Raw genomic sequence first — 19,208 nt, forward strand, 5'->3', positions numbered from 1 at the left:
TGAGATAACCCAATCTCAATATATTTCTCCTTCTCCCCAGCTAAGATCCACTACCAACCTGCTCTACCCAGTCAGAGAGAACACCTCACACAGAACATGCCTGTTGGGCACTTGATGAAGTTTATCATCACCTACCAGATGGTTAGTACACATACACACACACACACACACACACACACACACACACACACACACACACACACACACACACACACACACACACACACACACAGTCAATAACACAATTTATTAACACCATTGGCTCATAAGAGACTTGACACACATTGATAATAACACTAACCCTTTTCTCATATAATGTTCAAAATATATTCTCAGCCTGTACTGTATATGAACATGATTTGTCCCTCCACATGATGAAGTGTGCCTGTGTATGAGACACAAGACTGTACATTAGTCACATTACATTAATAAGCACGCAGAGCCCTGAGGTTCGCCACACACTACACATAGTACTTTTATGAGTGTCAAATGACTCATTTATGAGGCATTCAAAATACATTACCATGTTTCATGTGCTGCTGATATTATGAGGTAGTTTGGAATTTGACCACTGACATGCTGACATACAGTATAATTAAGTGATAATGCCCAAGAAGCCGGTGTTTGGAGAGATATATTGGCACGGGTGTTGTTAGGCCCGAGACGAAATCGTGCCAATATATCCTCCAAACACTGGCTTCAAGGGCATTATCACTTGAATACAACGGTTTACCAACATATTCAAATAATTTTCATTAAAAACTTTATTTTGATGAATTTATTCATACTATTTCATCCTTCCACAAGATATAGTCCCGACAAAAATTTAGGGTTGCTACCCAAGCCGGCTGGTCGTTTGTTCTATCAGTTCGGTTGCCAGAGACGCGACCCAGTCGTTCTTATCCCTTGCTTGCGGCTAACTTACTGTCCCGTCAAACAGTGCAGCCAGAATAACAACAGTAGCTGCCTTTGCATTTGTTTAAGTTGTTTTCTAGTGACATTTATTTTGATACATCCGTAACAATGAGCTAATGAGGCACGATTTGCCTGGCATAGAAAATGTGCTCTCTCGTCAGGACACTGTTGTTCAGAGGAGCAAGCCAACAACACCGCTAACACAATCACTTCAAACTGAAGCTGGAAAGACTGCAAACTAGCTGCACTTCGTTTCGTTTTACCTTTTGTCAATTTACATTTATTTGTATATATCCATAAATATTATGCCAGCTGAATAATGATTTCAACTGGCTGAGAAATGCTGCCTGCCTGTCTGTCTCGTCCTGACTCCCGACACGTTCATTACTGTGGGACAGCTGGAGATCGAATTTGAATATTGAAACAATGTTGCAAATGTTGGAGAGACAGACAGCAAGGTTTATACAAATCTCAGCTGTTAAAAACTAAATGTTAGTCTAAAAGAAATGTGAGACAATGTCTAGATGCTTTTTATAGTGGAGATCAAGTTAATCAATTGCCTGGCTGGGCTGATGAGACAGTGGATTGCGCAGTCAGATGGAACAGAGTAAATAGGCATTTTAGCGTCATAGATTTAGCCGGTGGTAAGTTGTGGAATAGACACCAGCTGGAATGCGGTTTTAACCAATCAGCATTCAGGATTAGAACCACCCATTGTATAATATAGTAATAATATACACAGTGGGATCTCTTGGGCACCTGTAAACATAGAGGGAATATCAACAGTATGGTCAGCACATAACTATATTGTCAGTATCCATTTTACAGTGCCTTCAGAAAGTATTCACACCCCTTTACTTTTTCCACATTTTGGTGTGTTTCAAAGTGAGATTAAAATGGATTTAATTGTCACTTTTTGTCAACAATCTACACAAAATACTCTGTAATGTCAAAGTGGAAGAAAAATTATAACATTTGTAAAAATATATATATATCTATATTAGATAAGTATTCAACCTCCTGAGTCAATACTGTACATGTTAGAATCACCTTTGGCAGTGATTACAGCTGTGGGTCTTTCTGGGTGAGTCTCTAAGAGCTTTGCACACCTCTATTGTACAATATTTGCACATTATTCTTTAAAAAAATTATTCAAGCTCTGTCAAATTGGTTGTTAATCATTGCTCGACAGCCATTTTCAAGTCTTGCCATAGATTTTCAAGCAGATTTGAGTCAAAAATGTAACTAGGCCACTCAGGAACATTCAATGTTGTCTTGGTAAGCAACTGAAATGTGTATTTGGCCTTGTGTTTTAGATTATTGTCCTGCTGAAAGGTGAATTTGTCTCCCAGCCTCTGTTGGAAAGCAAACTGAACCAAGCTTTCCTCTAGGATTTTTCCTGTGCTTATTCTGTTTATTTTTATCCTAAAAAACTCCCTAGTCCTTACCGATGAAAAGCATACCCATAGCATGATGCAGCCACATCCATCCTTGAAAATATGAAGAGTGGTACTCAGTGATGTGTTGCGTTGGATTTGCCCCAAACATAACACTTTTTATTCAGGATATGAAGTTTTTTTTGCTGTTTTACTTTAGTGCCTTATCGCAGACAGGATGCATGTTTTGGAATATTTTTTATTCTGTATAGGTGTCCTTCTCTTCACTCTGTCAATTAGGTTAGTATTGTGGAATAACTACAATGTTGTTGATCCATCCTCAGTTTTCTCCTATCACAGCCATTAAACTGTGTAACTGATTTAAAGTCACCATTGGCCTCGGTGAAATCCCTGAGCGGTTTCTTTCCTTTCTGGCAACTGAGTTAGGAAGGACGCCAATATATTTTTAGTGACTGAGTGTATTGATACACCATCCAAAGTGTAATTAATATCTTCACCATGCTCAAAGGGATTTTCAGTGTCTTTTTTTTATTCCTTTTTTTTTCTCCAATCTACCAATAGATGCCCTTATTTGCAAGGCATTGGAAAACCTCCCTGGTCTTTGTGGTTGAATCTGTGTTCGAAATGCACTGCTCGACAGAGTAACCTCACAGATAATTGTATGTGTGGGTTACCAAGATGAGGTAGTCATTCAAAAATCATGGTAAACACTATTATTGCATGCAACTTATTATGTCCATGCAACTTATGTTACTTGTTAAGCAAATCTTTACTCCTGAACTTATTTAGGCTTGCCATCACAAAGGGGTTGAAAAATGATTGACTCAAGACATTTCAGCTTTTCATTTTTAATTAATTTGTAACAATTTTGAAAAACACAATTCCACTTTGACATTGTGGGTTATTATGTGTAGGCCAGTGTAAAACAAAATCTCAATTTAATCCATTTTAAATTTTCAATGTGGAAAAAGAACCACACTGAAGGTAAAACACTCTGACAAGATTTGAACATCCAAAGTAAGGCTAGAGATTGACTTGACTTGAATTATGAATATTAGATTCAGTGATGTGCTTTGTTGTGTTTTGCTCTATGATGTCATAAAGTGTGAACTTTGCTATGAGCATCAGTGTGGTTTTACACAGTCATTTAAAACTGTACAATCTCTTCTGATTCCAAACAAGCAAAACACATTTACAACCCACTAATTTTGGAAACCGCAGACCTCAACTGTAGGATTAGCTAGTGCATCGGTGGCGATCTGTGTGTGGTAAGTGCATCTAGCTCATCCAACTGTCATTCTCTCTCTCTCTCTCTCTCTCTCTCTCTCTCTCTCTCTCTCTCTCTCTCTCTCTCTCTCCTTTTCTGTCTCTGCTGCAGGCGTTCTGGCGTGAGAAGGGTTTCTCGGGAGAGATAGTGGCACGGCCCTCTGCGGAGTGTCCCTTGAGCGTCACCTTCGACGGCACCAGTCCCAGCGGAAGTGCTGCTCTCGTGGGCTTCATCTCTGGCGCGCAGGCCTACGATTGGAGCTCCAGAGAGGTAACCAGGATGGAGATATGGATGGATGGATGGATGGATGGATGGAGTGATGCGAGGCATATGAGGGAGACACAGGGAAGACAGCATAGACAATACGTAGAGTACACTCTCCCTGAACACGGCCCTGGGGGGGTCAGAGTTTCTATGAAGCATAGATAATGTTATAAAGAATGGATATTGTTGAACTGTGAATAACCTAGTGAATGAGGCCCCTGGTTGAAGCCAGAGGCATCTATTGGATCATTACCCGACGGCTTCATTATTTTATTAAACATCCGGCTCGTGACATAACACCACCTACAGCTACAGAGATACAGTACAGGGCAAAACAGGGACACACAACGCCTTACTGTAGACTGCCTGTTGCCAAATACATACCAGGTAGATGATCGAGAATGAGAGTTAACAGAAAAAAACTGTTACACTCCACTGGTAAATGTGTGTGAGAGAGCTCTTTTCACACTGTTTGTGATAGAAAAAGCAGATAGACAGATAAAGTTATCCCTTTCACACAGTCCTGTGTTATCAGCTTCATATGGCAGCAGGTGAGAGACATGGGGAGAGGAAAAGAGAGAAAGAACATGGGGAGAGAGAGAAGGTGTAAATCGATATCATTGGCTGAAGAGTATTGAGAAGGGTGCTTACTGGCAGAGTGTGGTAAGTCTAAAGTGGTGTTCTCATCCTTTTACAGTATATGGGCCAACATGAGTGGCTCCATATCCATAAAATAAATGTCAGTAGTGTTGAAGTGTTCACTTAAACGTTTTGGCTAAATACAAGCTGCTACCTATTTTCAGCCTTGATAATTGAAGTGTTTCACCTGGCTGCATCTCTGCTTTCAAGTGAAGTATCAAAAGGCAAGGCTCAATCTATTTCTTTTTGTGTCATCCTTGAGTGATCATGCCTTCAATCAACGAGCAAACAAAACACTCAAATTGGTATTCTTTCAAAGATGTATTATGAAAAGAGAAAATACAAAACAGATTGCATCCCAGTCCATCTGTGATTATAAGCAGATTAACAAACTAAACTGCATATCAGTGGGATTATACAAACCAATGAAATAGAATCAGTCCAAGAAAAAATATACACAATAGGTTCCCATGTCGTTAATCATGTTTTCTCAACCAAAAAAATCTGATGAACATATAAATGTTGGACTTGAGCCTTGATCTTTAATTTCTTAGATAGTAAACATTCATACTGTAGTAAAAGACTAGTTCATTCATTATGGACTCTGACCGAATTATGACCTGTTGCTCCTAAAACGTATGGTCATAAAAACATTAATCAGGGTTAAGAAGCAGAGGAGACATGTTAACTGTCTGACGTAACCCTCAGGTTAAACCTATATATATATAATGATGCATTATACTGTATGTCATGAAATTGAGTTTTAGAGGAATACTATGCTCTGGCAACATCTGTCACTCTGCTCTGTGTTGAACGTGGGCTTGTGGCCTGGCCCTCTGGTCTCTACACCCCGTCTCTCCTACTATAACTCAACCAGAGATGTGAGTTATTCACATCGATAGTCCACCAGCGGACCACAGCTTGAACGGGCTTCTTGGAACTGCATTCATATTTTAACAGGCCAGGCATATTTCTATGCATGGTGAGAGAATGTGAATTCAAAGCTTCAGGATTAAGACTCTAATTTCTCCTCCTGTTCAGCTGAGCGAGAGGAGGGATGCTGTCGTCCTCAGCCTGGTGAAATACCTGGGAGAGGAGGCTGCTAGCTACATCCACTATGAGGAGAAAGTAAGTGTCTAATTGGCCTAGATAAGAATGTCATAGAATGTCATGCCTGAATAGGACTGTCATACTTGAATGTCGGATCTCAGTGGCAGCATAACCCCCTAAACCTCTTCGTATTAAATAATATGCCTAGTATAATATTCTTTATATAGTTAGAAATACCTATGCTTTAAAGACACTGGGAAACCTTGGGACTGTGTTGGATGAGCAGTAAACTGGAGCCTCTCCACTAAGCACACTGTTCTGTCTGCTATTACTGTCCCTGGCTAATAACTGCACGCTGGTTTTTCTCATAATATCTCTCCAGCAAGAACATTTGAGCAGCATGAAGTGCAAGGGTCAATCGCTTCCCTGGGACCAGTCAGTCTCATAGGGAAGTAGAAAACGCACAGATCGCTTGACACAACACACTACCCAGATTGACAAACGAGCACATTGGCCTGACAGATGTTGTCTGTGGCAATATGTTAGTATTCTGCTCCCTGGTCGGCTTTTCATGCGTTTAAGCTTTGAGTGGTGAGGAAGAATTGCCCCAGAGGAATCCAGGGCTAGGGAGGGCATGGGGGATGATGATTTTCCCTGCTTGACTAGTTACAAGACTCTGGAGGGAGAAACAATATAGAGAGATGGATATCAACAAGTATGAGATACAGTGAAGACTGAGAGAGGAAGTGAATGGGTAGATGGATTCACACACAACACAGTGGGACTATTAGTGCTTAATTTGAGCCGGATCCTGCCGGAAAAGGCAGGTGGGGTAAGTAACTGATCTTGGCACAGGTCTTGTCTTGGTAGTGGTGGTCAGCTAGTGAAGAGGTCCCTATGTAATCACATCACGTAGCTAGGCTATTCATCTCACTACTGAATTTGAAATGTGGGAAAGCCAAATAAAAGATTGATAAGAAAAGGCAATTGAGTTTGATGAAGTTTTTAAAGTCCAAAAATCCAGAGAAAGATAGTGATTCGAACCCGAAACGAGCCAGAAAACTGTCAGTGCCGGAAAAGAGGAGTGAGGGATAACTGCTCCTGATGGCGATGCTTTAGCTAGCAGCGCTGCTAATCCCGCCAGTTCAGCATCACTTCCGGCACCTCCACTAGCTAGTAGGCCTACTAGCGAGTCAGACTCAGGGGAGGGGGGGTAGAAACATATTTTCCCTTTACAAACGTAATCTGTACTGTGAAGTTAATATGAATATGCGCTTCATATTTTCACATAGGCAGGGGGCCTATATATTCTCAGATGTGTGTTCTGCTGTAGCCTACATTGAATTATTTTATTTGAAGTTATATTCCGATATTGTGATATTTGTTCTACTGCCACATTGATGTCTTTAAAATTATCTGACATTCGGGTCTTGTAAGCACCACAGCTGAATATGTGTGCATATGCATATGGCAGGTGTTCTGCAGTGACGTCTAAAAATGTCGCTGTACATTGATGTCTTGACATTTTGGCTTATAAGAAATTCGGACTTGTGTAAGCCCCATAGCTATACTCGAGTATGTGGGCATACTATAGGCTATAGCCTACGTATGGCGGGTGTTCTGCATTGACGTCTAAACTGCTTTGAATTAATCAGCACCTTGGAGAGCTCTGTCCGTTTCACCACCATAGATAGTAGGCTACTTGGCTGTTTACTCGGTCTGCTGCGCTGCTACGTTGTGTTTGTCACTTTTTTTCTCATGAGCCCCCGGATATCCCCCCCCTCTCGCGCTCACTATGTGTTTTCCAGGACCTCCCGATTTACAAATTAAGCACTGGGGAATATGACATACATTGGCAACCTAGAAGAGGTACGGTGCATTGAGACATAATGTTACAGAGAAAATCAGCATAATGTTACAGAGAAAATCAGCATAATGTTACAGAGAAAAGCAGCATAATGTTACAGTGAAAAACAGCATAATGTTACAGTGAAAAGCAGCATAATGTTACAGTGAAAAGCAGCATAATGTTACAGTGAAAAGCAGCATAATGTTATAGAGAAAAGCAGCATAATGTTACAGAGAAAATCAGCATAATGTTATAGAGAAAAGCAGCATAATGTACAGTGAAAAGCAGTATAATGTTACAGAGAAAAGCAGCATAATGTTACAGTGAAAAGCAGCATAATGTTACAGAGAAAAGCAGCATAATGTTACAGTGAAAAGCAACAATGTTACATAGAAAATCAGTATAATGTTACAGAGAAAAGCAACATAATGTTACAGTGAAAAGCAGCATAATGTTACAGAGAAAAGCAGCATAATGTTACAGAGAAAATCAGCATAATGTTACAGAGAAAAGCAGTATAATGTTACAGTGAAAAGCAGCATAATGTTACAGTGAAAAGCAGCATAATGTTACAGTGAAAAGCACAAACCTCGTTATCTTTTCTTAGGAATTCCTAGTTTCCAGTAATTGATTAATTTCAACACGAAGTGGATATGAATGTAAACACATGAACATAAAAGCTGTTGTACTGTACATGTAGTGAATAGAGAAGCCTTTGTTTGTGTGTCTCTACTTCTGTTGTTGTAGTAAATAGAGGTGTGTTGTGTTGTTGTCTCTAGGACTGAATGTTCTAGCTGTGTGTTCTACTGTGTGTATTGTGTAGCGTTGTGTTGCAGGACTGTGTGTTCTAGATGTGTTCTGCTGTGTGTTGTCAGGACTGGGCCTTGGAGGAGTACAGCGGGGGGTGTCCTGTTAATGTCATGGCACCAGGGATGCTGACATATTACCACCACAGCCTCCGCAGGCCCTGTGGCAGGTAATAAACCCTGCTAACTGCTAAACTGCTACTGTTCTAAACCTCCCCTCTAGTTCCCTACATCCCTCCTCTTCATCTGCATCATTCTACCTGCACGTAACACCACTGACATATCTACCTTGTCTATATTTACCAATGAAAGCGCTTACACCCTACTCCTTCACCACACACATCTTGTCTGTTCTCTTTCCTTCCACCAGAACACACACACACACACACACAGAATCAGCCTCTGTAACCACCATATGGCCCCATAACAAACCAGCACCCGCTAACCCCTGAGCAACGACCTCAACTAACAAAAAGGAGAACAATGTGAGTGATTCCATTCGTCGAGGCCCAAGGAAAATGGACGCGGGGTCGGAGGGGACATCACTTTCTTGGGAAAACGGTCACATAATCCATTTGTAATGGCCTGTTAGGAGATGCACACAGCTGAACGGATGCTCATCCATGGACAAGAGAGATGGAGAGAGAAAAGGATGAAAAGAGGGGAAGAGAGGGGGAAAGAGAGAGGGAGATAGTGAAAGAGGGATGAGAGAGAGAAAGATAGATGTAGAGAGAAAGAGCCCACATGAAAAAAGACTACAGTTTACTATAGAATATTACAGTATTTACTTTAGAATTCTATAGTAAACTGTAGTATACTGTAGAATACTATACTACACATTGTAGTATCCCTCGATCAGGTGTAGTACTTATTATAGAATGTTGTAGTATACTACACTAAATACTACAGTATTATCTGCAAAAACACTACAGTCCGCAAAAACACTACACTTTTTAAACTATATTAAATACCACAGTATTCAATTTGCATACTGTATACCCTGCCCATTCCCCTACCCCATATCGCAATTTGTGCCACCCGTAATTGAAACCTACATGCCAAGTACAGACCATACAGTGCATTCGGAAAGTATTCAGATCCCTTGACTTTTTCCACATTTTGTTACGTTACAGACTTATTCTAAAATGGATTAAATTGTTTTTTTCCCCCCCTCATCAATGTACACACAATACCCCGTAATGACAAAACAAAAACAAAAAAATGTTTTTTTGTGCAAATGTATTCTAAATAAAGAAAACAGAAATATACATTTACATACTTTCTTGAAGAACCTTTGGCAGCGATTACAGCCTTGAGTCTTCTTTGGTATGACGCTACAAGGTTGGCACACCTGTATTTAGAGAGTTTCTCCCAATCTCCTCTGCAGATCCTCTCAAGCTCTGCCAGGTTGGATGGGGAGCGTCACTGCACAGTTTCTTTCAGGTCTCTCCAGAGATGTTCGATTGGGTTCAAGTGCGGGCTCTGGCTGGGCCACTCAAGGACATTTAGAGACTTGTCCCGAAGCCACTCCTGCGTTGTCTTGGCTGTGTGCTTAGGGTCGTTTTCCTATTGGAAGGTGAACCTTTGCCCCAATCTGAGGTCCTGAGTGCTCTGGAGCAGGTTTTCATCAAGGATCTCTCTGTACTTTGCCCCGTTCATCTTTCCTTCGATCCTGACTAGTCTCCCAGTCCCTGCTGCTGAAAAACATCCCCACAGCATGATGCTGCCACCATCATGCATCATCGTAGGGATGGTGCCAGGTTTCCTCCAGACGTGACGCTTGGCATTCAGGCCAAAGAGTTCAATCTTGGTTTCATCAGACCAGAGAATCTTGTTTCTCATGGTCTGAGAGTCCTTTAGGTGCCTTTTGGCAAACTCCAAGTAGGCTGTCATGTGTCTTTTACTGAGGAGTGGCTTCCGTCTGGCCACTCTCTACCATAAAGGCCTGTTTGGTGGAGTGCTGCAGAGATGGTTGTCCTTTTGGAAGATTCTCCCATCACCACAGAGGAACTCTGGAGCTCTGTCAGAGTGACCATCGGGTTCTTGGTCACCTCCCTGATCAAGGCCCTTCTCCCCCGATTGCTCAGTTTAGCTGGGCGGCCAGCTCTAAGAAGAGTGTTGTTAGTTCCAAACTTCTTCCATTTAAGAATGATGGAGGCCATTGTGTTCTTGGGGACCTTCAATGCTGTAGACATTTTTTGGTACCCTTCCCCAGATCTGTGCTTCAACACAATTCTGTCTCTGAGCTCTACGGACAATTCCTCGACGTCAATGGCTTGTTTCTTTCTCTGACATGCACTGTCAACTGTGAGACCTTATATAGACAGGTTTGTGCCTTTCCAAAACATGTCCAATCAATTGAATTTACCACAGGTGGACTCCAATCAAGTTGTAGAAACATCTCAAGGATGATCAATGGAAACAGGATGCACCTGAGTTCAATTTCAAGTCTCATAGCAAACGATCTGAATACTTATGTAAGTAAGGTATTTTTTTGTTTGTTTTTTATACATTTCCAAAAACATTCTAAAAACCTGTTTTTGCTTTGTCATTATGGGGTATTGTGTGTAGATTAGTTAGGCATATGTTTAATTTAATCAATTTTAGAATAAGGCTGTAAAGTAACAAAATATGGAAAAAGTCAAGGGGTCTGAGTACTTTCCGAATGCACTGTATATTGTGTTCCATACAGGTTATGGAAAAGAGCAGAAACGCTGAACTATCTGACCTACCTACCTACATACTGTACCTACCTACCTACCTGACTACAGGCTATGGAAAATGTGCTCTTTTAGTATTTCTCCACTCAAGGAAAAAGCCTCCACTTCAAACATAATAAACAAAAACACTATAGTAAATATTACAGTATACTACAATCGGCAAAAGCACTACATTGATTACTATATTATATACTAGTTTTCTTTTACTACAGTATTTATACAATAGTTAACTGTAAATACTACACTATACTACAGTAAACACTGCAGTGAATACTAGAGTAAAGTTTGCAAAAACGCTACAGTGAACACTATAGTATTTGTACTATAGATAGTATTTAGACTATATTATACACTTTTTCTTTCTAGGGCTGTTGTGGTGACTGTATTACTGCCACATGGCAGTCATGAGTCATGACCGCAGTACAATTCCATATGACCGTTGAGTTGCGGTAACCTCCTTTTATGCACTCTAGACATGCTTTGGTAGTACCCAACTTGCTAACTACCATCAGGTCCTAATCGCCTAGTGCTTAGGGCTCTATTGTCCCTATAACCACTCTGACATCAATACAAATGCAATTCAAAATCACATCAAACACTTATCATCAAAACAGTAGGCTTATTGTACTTTTATAACTCACCTCACTGTGATGATCAATTTGAAGAAAGAAGTTCAACAGCAGATTGAAACAGTGTAAAACATGGTTGTTGTGGATGTTGTTTCAAAGCCTAACACAACTCCGCTTTGTGTTATGCATAAGAACAGCCCTTAGCCATGGTATATTGGCCATATACCACAAACCTCCGAGGTACCTTATTGCTATTATTGCTATTATAGAATTATTACTATTATAAACCGCCTCGTGCCTTATTGCTTAATTATACTATAGTGTTTTTTCATGTGGGAAAGGAAAAGACAGAGAGAGAAAGGGATGGAGAGAGAAAAAGAGGGATGAAGAAAAATTAAAGCGAGAGAGAGAGATGGCTAAAGGAAGACTGAGACGTTCAAGCAGGTAATGCATTTCTATAATGGCATTAAGTCCGTGGGGACCATGGGAAGCTCATTACGTAAGGTCACCACTGGGCTGCAGCAGCGTTATCCATAATGTGAAATGGAACCTCAAGGAGATGATCTGACCTTGGCATTCATCCAGCACATATATGGAAGCAGGAATGCCCATATAGAACCCAACAGAATCTGTGGATTACCCAAACCTCCCATATCTCTCATCCAGACCCATAAGGTGCTATAAGATCACTGCATAATTAGGGGAGATTTTAAATAATGTAAGACCCTAACCAGTGGGTGTTTGTTATTGTGCTGGACAAACTCTTGTTCTACCCTTCATTATAACTGTGTGCCACTATCTCTCCCGAGAAACCCTTCTCACGCCAGAACGCCTGCAGCAGAGACAGGAGAGGAGAGAGAGAGAGAGAGAGAGAGAGAGAGAGAGAGAGAGAGAGAGAGAGAGAGAGAGAGAGAGAGAGAGAGAGAGAGAGAGAGAGAGAGAGAGAGAGAGAGAGAGAGAGAGAGAGAGAGAGAGAGAGAGACCCATACAGTTGGTGAAAGGCACTGTGGGTAAAGTGACCCAAGGGGTTCAGGCATAGGTAGGCATAGGTAAGCCTACGCATCCATAATGCATGCAGAGTAAACACTGTGCACAGAAAACAGCCTCTTTTAACCATGAGAAATAACAGATTCATCCCAAAAACAATCCTTCAAAAAAAAATATCTGCTAGAACATCTGGACATTGTTTTTATTTATAGATGTTGAGAGTCAGTGAAAAAGCTGCAAGTCTTGTGTTTTCTCTTCAGAGTCGTGTAATAGTACCTAATTACATTTTAGATCGGAGTGTTCTACTACAGACTCTCTATTAGCAAAGGTTTGGAGTAAGGTGCCCTTTAATTGACAAGGGTTTAATATTGCAACACTCCATTTCTTCTAGAGCTTAGAAAAAAAAACACTCCCAAATGCCTTTGTTTGTGAAGTGTTAATATCTCAATCAGAAGTAAAGAACCCATGTTCAAATCAAATGAAATCAAATTGTATTGGCCACATGCGCCGAATACAACAGGTGCAGACATTACAGTGACATTCTTATTTACAGCCCTTAACCAACAGTGCATTTATTTTTTATAAAAAAGTAAAATAAAACAACAACAAAAAAGTGTTGAGAAAAAAAGAGCAGAAGTAAAATAAAATAACAGTAGGGAGGCTATATATACCCTCCTAGGGCTTAGTGGTCACATACGTGGACAGCACTTTTTAGCTCTTATGTCCACAATTGTGTAGAAGTTCTGTCATATTTCATGGCTTATTCTGATTTAGATATTTATAAAAGCCTTGTATATTTGTCATGACATGCAAATTTGAAAAAAAAAGTGTAAAACTAGCAACTTTGTAGGTCGCTAAACATGAAGTACACGTAAGTGTACTTATGGACTGAGGCTCCTCGAAACAGCTAATACGCTTGTAAACATGCACACACGTAAAATGGGAAAAAAGCTAGCTCTGATGCAGCTAAAAAGCTGTACATGGTCCCAATGAAATAAATAACAATTAAATCACTAAATACATACATACATACTTAAATTAGTTGTGTTTAAAATGTTAGCCTAATGCAAGAGTGACTATTTAAAATGCTTTGAATGTTTTATATTTTGTTACAGACATACAATGTCATCCTGCAACTATTTTGCAGCATATCAAATGTTCAAAACACTATTTTTAACTGTCCAAAATGGGCAAAAATGCAATGTTTCCATATTATTTTTACTCTCCGATAGTCAAAACATGTTCAAAAAATATGTGTATGTGTTATTAATACATTAAAAAACAGTCAGGAAAAAAACTGCTGTTTTCAAGGCAGAAATAAAGAGTTTTTCATTCTATTACACAAAGGTGACTTTATTGTGTTTTATGGAAATTCGGACCATGAATCCACATATGTGGACATCATTTTTCTCTAAAAGTACATCATATCAAAAGATGATACTTAGTTTTTATTCTAATTAGGTTCCAATAAGCCCAAATAGCAAAGAGAAATAAAAAATGCATGTAAAAAAACAGCTTGGGCCTTAAGAGGATACAGGGAGGTACCGGTGCAGAGTCAATGTGCGGGGGCACCGGCTAGTTGAGGTAGTTGAAGTAATATGTACATGTGGGTAGAGTTAAAGTGACTATGCATAAATTATTAACAGAGTAGCAGCAGCGTAAAAAGATGGGGTGGGGGGGCAGTGCAAATAGTCCGGGTAGCCATAATTAGCTGTTCAGGAGTGTTATGGCTTGGGGGTAGAAGCTGTTGAGAAGTCTTTTGGACCTAGACTTGGCACTCTGGTACCGCTTGCCGTGCGGTAGCAGAGAGAACAGTCTATGACTAGGGTGGCTGGAGTCTTTGACAATTTTGAGGGCCTTCCTCTGACACAGCCTGGTATAGAGGTCCTGGATGGCAGGAAGCTTGGCCCCAGTGATGTACTGGGCCGTACGCACTACCCTCTGTAGTGCCTTGCGGTTGGAGGCCGAACAGTTGCCATACCAGGCGGTGATGCAACCAGTCAGGATGCTCTCGATGGTGCAGCTGTAGAGTTTTTTGAGGATCTGAGGACCCATGCCAAATCTTTTCAGTCTCCTGAGGGGAATAGGCTTCGTCGTGCCCTCTTCATTTCACTGTAATGTCTGCACCTGTTGTATTTGGCATGTTGTATGTGGCCAATAAAATTTGATTTGATTTGATTTGTTATCCTGGCACCACACGGCCAGGTCTCTGACCTCCTCCCTATAGGCTGTCTCATCGTTGTCGGTGATCAGGCCTACCACTGTTGTGTCGGCAAACTTAATGATGGTGTTGGAGTCTTGCCTGGCCATGCAGTCATGGGTGAACAGGGAGTACAGGAGGGGACTGAGCACGCACCCCTGAGGGGCCCCCGTGTTGAGGATCAGTGTGGCAGATGTGTTGTTACCTACCCTTACCACCTGGGGGCGGCCCGTCAGGAAGTCCAGGATCCAGTTGCAGAGGGAGGTGTTTAGTCCCAGGATCCTTAGCTTAGTGATGAGCTTTGAGGGCACTATGGTGTTGAATGCTGAGCTGTAGTCAACGAATAGCATTCTCACGTAGGTGTTCCTCTTGTCCAGGTGGGAAAGGGCAGTGTGGAGTGCAATAGAGATTGCATCATCTGTGGATCTGTTGGGGCGGTATGCAAATTGGAGTGGGTCTAGGGTTTCTGGGATAATGGTGTTGATGTGAGCCATGACCAGCCTTTCAAAGCACTTCATGGCTACAGACGTCAGTGCTACGGGTCGGTAGTCATTTAGGCAGGTTATCTTAGTGTCCTTGGGCACGGGGACTATGGTGGTCTGCTTGAAACATGTTGGTATTACAGACTCAGTCAGGGACATGTTGAAAATGTTAGTGAAGACACTTGCCAGTTGGTCAGCACATGCTCGGAGTACACGTCCTGGTAATCCGTCTGGCCCTGCGGCCTTGTGAATGTTGACCTGCTTAAAAGTCTTACTCACATCGGCTACGGAGAGCGTGATCACATAGTCATCTGGAACAGCTGGTGCTCTCATGCATGCTTCAATATTGCTTGCCTCGAAGCGAGCATAGAAGTGGTTTAGCTCGTCTGGAAGTCTTGTGTCACTGGGCAGCTCGCGGCTGTGCTTCCCTTTGTAGTCTGTAATAGTTTTCAAGCCCTGCCACATCTGACGAGCGTCAGAGCCGGTGTAGTCCGATTCAATCTTAGTCCTGTATTGACTCTTTGCCTGTTTGATGGTTCGTCGGAGGGCATAGCGGGATTTCTTATAAGCGTCCGGGTTAGAGTCCCGCTCCTTGAAATCGGCAGCTCTACCCTTTAGCTCAGTGCGGATGTTTCCTGTAATCCATGGCTTCTGGTTGGGGTATGTACGTACGGTCACTGTGGGGACGACATCATCGATTCACTTATTGATGAAGCCAGTGACTGATGTGATGTACTCCTCAATGCTATCTGAAGAATCCCGGAACATGTTCCAGTCTGTGCTAGCAAAACAGTCCTGTAGCTTAGCATCTGCGTCATCTGACCACTTTTTTATTAACCGAGTCACTGGTGCTTCCTGCTTTAGTTTTTGCTTATAAGCAGGAATCAGGAGGATAGCGTTATGGTCAGATTTGCCAAATGGAGGGCGAGGGAGAGCTTTGTATGCGTCTCTGTGTGTGGAGTAAAGGTGGTCTAGAGTTTTTTTTCCTCTGGTTGCACATTTAACATGCTGGTAGAAATCAGGTAGAACGGATTTAAGTTTCCTTTCATTAAAGTCCCCGGCCACTAGGAGCGCTGCCTCTGGATGAGCGTTTTCCTGTTGACTTATGGCCTTATACAGCTCATTCAGTGCAATCTTAATGCCAGCATTGGTTTGTGGTGGTAAATAGACAGCTATGAAAAATATAGATGAAAACTCTCTTGGTAAATAGTGTGGTCTACAGCTTATCATAAGATACTCTACCTCAGGCGAGCAAAACCTTGAGACTTCCTTAGTATTGGATTTTGTGCACCAGCTGTTGTTTACAAATATACACAGACTGCCACCCCTTGTCTTACCGGAGTCAGCTGTTCTATCCTGCCGATGTAGCGTATAGCCCGCTAGCTGTATGTTGTCCATGTCGTCGTTCAGCCACGACTCGGTGAAACATAAGATATTACAGTTTGATTGTCCCGTTGGTAGGATAACCATAATCTTAGGTCATCCAATTTATTCTCAAATGATTGAAGATTGGCTAATAGAATTGATGGGAGAGGCAGTTTACTTGCTCGCCGTCGGATCCTTACAAGGCACCCCGACCTACGTCCACGATATCTCCGTCTCTTTCTCATGCGAATGACGGGGATTTGGGCCTTGTCGGGTGTCTGTAGGATATCCTTCGTGGCCGCCTCGTTGAAGAAAAAATTGTCGTCCAATACGAGGTGAGTAATCGCTGTCCTGATATCCAGAAGCTCTTTTTGGTTATAAGAGACAATGGCAGAAACATTATGTACACAATAAATTACAAATAACGCGGAAAAACACACATAATAGTACAATTGGTTAGAGGGCTGTAAAACGGCAGCCATCTTCTCCGGCGCCTCTACTCATGTTGTCCTGTTTGGAGCAAATTATTAGTGCAGGTGTCATTTCTCATAATCTTTCACTCTGATGTCATAGATAATCACCCCTGCTTGTCAGGAAGCAAATAAATTGTACTCTCATCATTGAAATCTGTTCCTATTTAGCATTGACAGGCAATGAAATAAGCATGATAAACATTTCAGTGTGAAGACAGCTGGCAGGGAGTGATAACTGTGAATGCGGATGATTCCATACTCTACATGTCAGCACCCAAAGCCAGTGAGCTCACTGCAATCCTAAATCAGGAGTTACAGTCAGTATCAGAATGGGTGATTAATAATAAACTGGTCTTAAATACATCCACAACTATTAGCATTGTAGCTACACTATATATACAAAAGTATGTGGACACCCCTTCAAATTAGTGGATTTGGCTATTTCAGCCACACCCGTTGCTGACAGGTGCATGAAATCGAGCACACAGCCATGCAATCTCCATAGCCAAACGTTGGCAGTAGAATGGCCTTACTGAAGAGCTCAGTGACTTTCAACGTGGCACCATCATAGGATGCCACCTTTCCAACAAGTCAGTTCGTCAAATTGTCTGTTATAAAAATTTAAATAAATCAACTGTACTAGTTGTTCAGGCTCTGGTCTTGTCCCATCTTGATTACTGTCTGGTAATATGGTCAAGTGCAGCAAAGAAAAACCTAGAAAAGCTGCAGCTGGCTCAAAACAGAGCAACATGGCTTTAACTGCATGCCAGTATTTCCTGATTGAGGGTTGACGAGAGATTAACTGCTTCTCTTCTAGTTTTTATGACAAATATTACTGTGATGAAAATTCCAGATTGTCTACATAATCAAATAACATTAATCTCAGACACACATACATACTGTACCCCACAAGACATGCCACTAGGGGTCTCTTCACAGTCCCCAAGTCCATAACGAATTCACGGCAACACATGGAACTCCTTTCCAGCTCCAATTACTCAAGCAACAGCAAAAAAGATTCAACAAAATCTAATGGAACAACAGGGACTGTGAGGGGACACACACACACACAGACACACTCTAACACACACATGATTTTTTGGGGGTTGTAGTGTTTGTATTGTTATTTAATTTTTTTGTTGTATTGTTTGTATATTGTTGTATTTTACATTTGTGTGACGGTCCTCGTCTGTGAGTGTATCAGTGTTTTGTTACTTGTCATGTTTTGTGTTTTTTTGTGGATCCCAGGAAGAATAGCTGCTGCTTCTGCAAAAGCCAATGGGGATCCAAATAAACAAATAAAATGAACTCTCCTTCTCAGGATCCACTGGGCCGGCACGGAGACGGCCACCCAGTGGTGTGGCTACATGGATGGGGCAATTCAGTCAGGTCAGAGGGCAGCCCTGGAGGTCCTAGCCAAGCTGTGCCCTTTCACCCTGACTCAAGAGGAGCAGGAGGCTGTGCAGGCTGCCCAGAACCAGAACCATGAGTCTGGACCATGCCAACCCATACCTTCCACATCCCATCTCCGTAGGGCTCTGATCATCATAACGCTCATGGCCACTGCTGTACTATTGGCTCAGCCACAGCTCCACCGAGACTGGATTGGACAGGCTCGGCAGGTAGTGCTGCGGAGGTTTGCTTTGTGGCAGTAAAAAATGCTGTTGTGTTGACAAAACATCCACTTGAGAGGGAAATGCCACCGTTCACAGATATGTAAAGATGTTTAATAAGATTGAATTATCTGTGACATACAGTACGGTAAACACTCTGTTTGTCGAGTGGACATTTTTCATTTAAAGAAATGTATTGCTTGTACGGTATAATGGGTATAATATGGTGGTGTTGGTGGTGGTGGTGGTGGTGGTGGGGTGGGGGGGGGGGGGGGACTATACAGAAAAACAACTTTTAGTTTTGACTGCATTGTACTGTAAGTAAATGAAATTATATGTAAAGGTTTTTATATATGAACATTCCCTACAGTCGTATTAAGCCATTCAGGGCAGTCAGAAAGTGTTCATATCCCTTGACTTTTTCCACATTTTGTTGTGTTACAAAGTGGGATTAAAATTGATTTAATTGTCATTTTTTTGTCAACGATCTACACAAAATACTCTGTAATGTGAAATTGGAAGAAAAATTACAACATTTCTAAAAAATATATGTAAAACACTAATACACTGGGGGAAAAAAGTATTTAGTCAGCCACCAATTGTGCAAGTTCT

At 41.5% G+C, this 19,208-nt stretch overlaps 1 protein-coding gene across 3 annotated transcripts in view; it reads left to right on the forward strand.

Annotated features, from left to right (window-relative positions):
* Positions 1–18,820, forward strand: part of si:ch211-127i16.2 (probable flavin-containing monoamine oxidase A) — a 41,671-nt gene extending 22,851 nt beyond the window's left edge. For 2 of the 3 annotated variants that reach the window (XM_041898221.2, XM_041898219.2), the window contains 5 exons: positions 41–141; positions 3,691–3,849; positions 5,524–5,610; positions 8,257–8,357; positions 18,305–18,820. In XM_041898221.2, the coding sequence (XP_041754155.1) occupies positions 41–141; positions 3,691–3,849; positions 5,524–5,610; positions 8,257–8,357; positions 18,305–18,638 (782 nt within the window). In that variant the 3' untranslated portion in view covers positions 18,639–18,820. The remainder of the gene's footprint in view (positions 1–40; positions 142–3,690; positions 3,850–5,523; positions 5,611–8,256; positions 8,358–18,304) is intronic. The other variant, XM_041898220.2, reaches the window with a different exon arrangement.
* The last annotated feature ends 388 nt before the right edge of the window (positions 18,821–19,208 follow it).

The sequence above is a fragment of the Coregonus clupeaformis genome, chromosome 15 (assembly GCF_020615455.1).
Source record: "Coregonus clupeaformis isolate EN_2021a chromosome 15, ASM2061545v1, whole genome shotgun sequence".
In the NCBI taxonomy this organism is placed as follows: Eukaryota; Metazoa; Chordata; class Actinopteri; order Salmoniformes; family Salmonidae; genus Coregonus; species Coregonus clupeaformis.